The 4,285-nt window shown below is 51.1% G+C and overlaps 1 protein-coding gene across 1 annotated transcript; it reads right to left on the reverse strand.

Moving 5' to 3' along the window:
• Positions 1-1,647: 1,647 nt before the first annotated feature.
• LOC125377853 (collagen alpha-2(IV) chain-like) lies at positions 1,648-3,053 on the reverse strand. Its single transcript, XM_048391907.1, has 3 exons — positions 2,948-3,053; positions 2,264-2,584; positions 1,648-2,228 (listed from the first exon to the last, which is right to left on the reverse strand). Exons 1-3 carry the CDS (start codon positions 3,051-3,053, stop codon positions 1,648-1,650), a joined length of 1,008 nt encoding a protein of 335 aa, XP_048247864.1.
• Between the last annotated feature and the right edge of the window lie 1,232 nt (positions 3,054-4,285).

A 4,285-nucleotide genomic window follows, 5' to 3' on the forward strand; every position in this document is an offset into this window, starting at 1 on the left:
GGCGACTATGCTTGTCGCCGTCATATAGCTGGAATATTGCTGAGTGCGGCGTTAAACAAAAAACAAACAAACAAATAATTACGGTTACGTAGTATTAAACTTAAAATGCCACTAAAAATATTGATATGTTATCTATCACCTGTATTTTCCATGTTTTTTACTTGTATTTTGCAAATTGTATTCAGCAGCTATCAATAGGGATCGCGAAACAAGCCCTTATTAAAGTGTAGTAAACCATACAAGCTCTGTAAATATACTATTGCAAATTAGTAAATAATGAGAAGATTCTTTGAAAAGCGGATAGTAATCTTTAATAACTGATAAGTAAACTGCACTAGTCTACGATAGACCACATGTACTAGTCTAGTTAGCAAATATTTACTTACTGATCGGTAAAATCTCGTAACAACCTTGAGTCTGATTGGGCAGTGAATTTCGCTTAGTAACTTGGTAACTGTTTCTGTCAGTGAGTAGTTATTTGGAGAATGTTCATTGACATTGACTACACAGCAGGGGCGGTGTAATGATGTGACGGTGGCCAAGCAGCAATTATTCCAGATTATTCATTTTATATCAACATTCTATCGCGAACAATTCGCCGAAGTGAAGAGATAATTCGTCTGGAATCAAAAGATTCAGGCGACTTCATGGGCGGTGGGGTAGCCTAGTAGGCCTTCACTCGTCATATCGAAGACCCGGGTTCGATTCCCCACATAGATACAATGTGTGAAGCCCATTCTGGTGTCCCCAGTCGTGATTTTGCTAAATATTGTTAAAAGCAGCGTAACACCATATTCACTCACGCTCTGATTTAAACCATGTTGTGATTGAAACATAATTCCTCTATAATTTTGTATAAAGACATGTAGTTGCGTCAGTTTCAAAATGCACGTTCAGAATGACCCGTAAAATCAGAATCAACTGCAAGAACAATGGCGTGATGTCATCATAATAGATTAAGGAAAGGGTTTTGTCGTTTTTATTTACACTTGAGTCATCAAACACCGGTAACCAATCACAGTTCTCGTCGGTATGTGTTTAAGTGAATGTGTATGGTCATGTATGCTGCAGTGGCACCACAGGTTTCCAAGGATCTCTGTGCCTTAATTAGGTCTGTTTTGGGTGCGGTGGGTTTTGACGCGGCTTTGAACAATATTTCAAATACAATGTATATCCATTTGATTTAATGAGGTGTGTGTGTGTGTGTGTGTTAGGGGGTGGGGGGTGGGGGGTGGTGGTTGGTGGTCGGGGAGAGTTCTTATATAATAATCAAGCCCTTATTTTGCCGAAAATATGTATTGTGCCCTTTTCTTGAATAATCGAGAAAGAAATCAAAATCCACCCACCCCTCTTTGAAAAGCAAATGGTTGCTCTCTAATGACTCACTATAAATCAGGATACTTCCAAAGTAGTCACGAATGTCGTTTCTCGCTTCGTTCTCTTGCATTTTGCAAATCATCATTCTCATTCTGTATTAGCAATTAATTCTCTTTTTTGGTCGCCTGTGTACAGTATTATTATGACCCTCGCCACCTTAGAGAGCCCAGCTTACCCCGGAACCTCAGGGAGCCCATGTTCCCCCGCCACCCCAGGCACCCCAGTTTAACCCGCCTCCCTAGGTTCACCCGCCACCCCAGGCACCCCAGTTTAACCCGCCTCCCCAGGTTCACCCGCCACCCGAGGTACCCCAGGCACCCCAGGTTCACCCGCCTGCTCAGGCACCCCAGGTTCACCCGCCTCCCCAGGTTCAGTCGCCACCCCAGGCACCCCAGGTTCACCCGCCACCTCTGGGAGCCCAGGTTCCCCCGTCTCCCCAGGTTCACCCGCCACCCCAGACACCACAGGTTCACCCACCACCCCAGGCACCCCAGGTTCACCCGCCTCCCCAGGTTCACCCGCCACCCCAGGCACCCCAGGTTCACCCGCCACCCCAGGGACCCAAGGTTCACCCGCCTCCCCAGGCGCCTCAGGCACCCCAGGTTCACCCGCCACCCCAGGCACCTTAGGCACCCCAGGTTCACCCGCCACCCCAGGCGCCCCAGGCACCCCAGGTTCACCCGCCACCCCAGGCACCCCAGGCACCCTAGGTTCACCCGCCACCTCAGGGAGCCCAGGTTCCCCCGTCTCCCCAGGTTCACCCGCCACCCCAGGCACCCCAGGTTCACCCGCCACCCCAGGGACCCCATGTTCAGCCGCCTCCCCAGGCGCCCCAGGCACCCCAGGTTCACCCGCCACCCAGGCACCCTAGGCACCCCAGGTTCACCCGCCACCCCAGGCACCCCAGGCACCCCAGGTTCACCCGCCACCCCAGGTACCCCAGGTTCAGCCGCCTCCCCAGGCGCCCCAGGCACCCCAGGTTCACCCGCCACCCAAGGCGCCCCAGGCACCCCAGGTTCACCCGCCACCCCAGGCACCCCAGGTTCACCCGTCACCTCAGGGAGCCCAGGTTCACCCGCCACCCCAGGCACCCCAGGTTCCTCCGCCACCCCAGGGAGCCCAGGTTCCCCCGCCTCCCCAGGTTCACCCGCCACCTCAGGGAACCCAGCTTTTCCCACATCCCAGGGAGCCCAGGATCCCACGCCACCTCAGGGACCCTTGGGTTCACCCGCCACCTTAGGGAGCCCATCTTTCCCCAAACCTCTTAGGGAGCCCAGCTTTCTCAGCCACCACAGGCACCCTTGGTTCACCCACCACCTCAGGGAACCCAGGTTTTCCCACATCCCGGGGAGCCCAGGATCCCACGCCACCTCAGGGACCCTTGGGTTTCCCCGCCAGCTCAGGAAGCCCAGCTTTCTCAGCCACCTCAGGGAGCCTAGGTTCCCCGCCACCTCAGGGAGACCAGCTTCCTCAGCCGCCCAGGCACCCCAGGTTTCCCCGCCACCTCAGGGAGCCTATACTTCCCCCGCCACCTCAGGGGGCCCAGCTTTCTCAGCCACCTCAGGGAGACCAGATTTCTCCGCCACCCCAGATTTCCCCGCCACTACAGGGAGCCCAGCTTTTTCTGCCACCCCAGCTTTCCCTGCCACCTCAGGGAGCCAAGCTTTCTCCGCCATCTCAGGGACACAAGGTTCACCCGCCACTTCAGGGTCCCTTGCTTTTGCCTCGCCACCCCAGGGAGCCCAGGTCCTGCAAGCTCCCCAGGCAAAACAGGTTCCTGCGCCACCTCAGGGATCCCAGCTTTTCCCGCCACCCCCGGTTCCCTAACTATGGGTAATCATTCAGCAGAAGGAAATTCGGTAGACCAATACTACAACATGCATTACACATTACATTTCAATAATCATATGACATAGATACAAACTAAGACTAAAAGTAATTCGGTTCTGGTGGCAGCGGTGTTAAGGCTGCTAGGCACGAGCGCCCCCTGAAGTGTTCAACATACGTCCTACACTCTGTGTAACAGTATTATTTTCAAAATAATGGTCGCTCTATCTAAAAACTTGTGGCAATCTGTGTAACTGGTTGTGAGAATATTTCCATTTTCCTACGATGTCCCTGTGTTAAAGTACCGTGTAGGAGTCTCTTTTAAGACAGATGTGATCACGGAATCAAACACATGTAATTGTCACTATGCTTCATTGTCTTCAGGTTGAAATGTACGTTGTTTTCCAGGTATATGACATCAATATTCTTTCAACTTATGTACAGGCTGTTGTTGTAGTAGACAAGGCTTCTTATCCAATCACTGAATTCCAACATTTCCGTTGTAGTATTAGTTGATAAAGATCGTTTTATCACCTTCTTGTTGTCGCTGAAATATAGGACACCGTGTATAGTGTCAATAGTAACAGCATGAAGGTCACGTCTCATGTCTATCTGATGCAGCCTTTTCCCATCATAATCAACAGACCACAACCCGTCATCATCTTTACAGAAATAGATCATCTTCTTCCTGGAGTCTACAGCAATGCCACGGGGATTGGATGTTCCGTGATTACGCAAGTCCACAATGCCCTGAAAGTTTCTCCCCAATGTGGACATACGACTGATTGTCTTCGTCGGACTGTATGTGGTAAGGAAGATGAGTCGTCTGTCAACATCGACTGTCATTCCGAACGACACGATTCCCTCTCGTAGTGTTGTGACTCCCGACACGTCCAGCCTTGAGGAGAAGATGCAACGTGGTGAATATCCACTGAATATCAGTCTCCTGGACACAGGCTCGTATGTTGGCGCATGAACGTATGATGTATGCAGATAAGGATACGTCTTCATGTCGTTATTATCTATGGTAATCTGATGAGGATGCTGCAAGGAGCCATAGCCATATTGTACAACCAATATT

This window comes from Haliotis rufescens, unplaced genomic scaffold, assembly GCF_023055435.1.
Source record: "Haliotis rufescens isolate VD_foot unplaced genomic scaffold, xgHalRufe1.0.p SCAF_101, whole genome shotgun sequence".
NCBI classification, from domain to species: Eukaryota; Metazoa; Mollusca; class Gastropoda; order Lepetellida; family Haliotidae; genus Haliotis; species Haliotis rufescens.

What these genes read in the sequence shown, in the direction of transcription:
- LOC125377853 (XM_048391907.1), bottom strand. Translation starts at nt 3,053, where the DNA reads ATGGCGGAGAAAGCTTGGCTCCCTGAGGTGGCAGGGAAAGCTGGGGTG. An exon ending in TGGGGTGGCGGAGAAATCTG is followed by an intron (nt 2,585 to 2,947) that starts GTCTCCCTGAGG and finishes AGGGTCCCTGAG; the next exon opens with GTGGCGTGGGATCCTGGGCT. An exon ending in TGGGGTGCCTGGGGTGGCGG is followed by an intron (nt 2,229 to 2,263) that starts GTGAACCTGGGG and finishes CCTGGGTGGCGG; the next exon opens with GTGAACCTGGGGTGCCTGGG.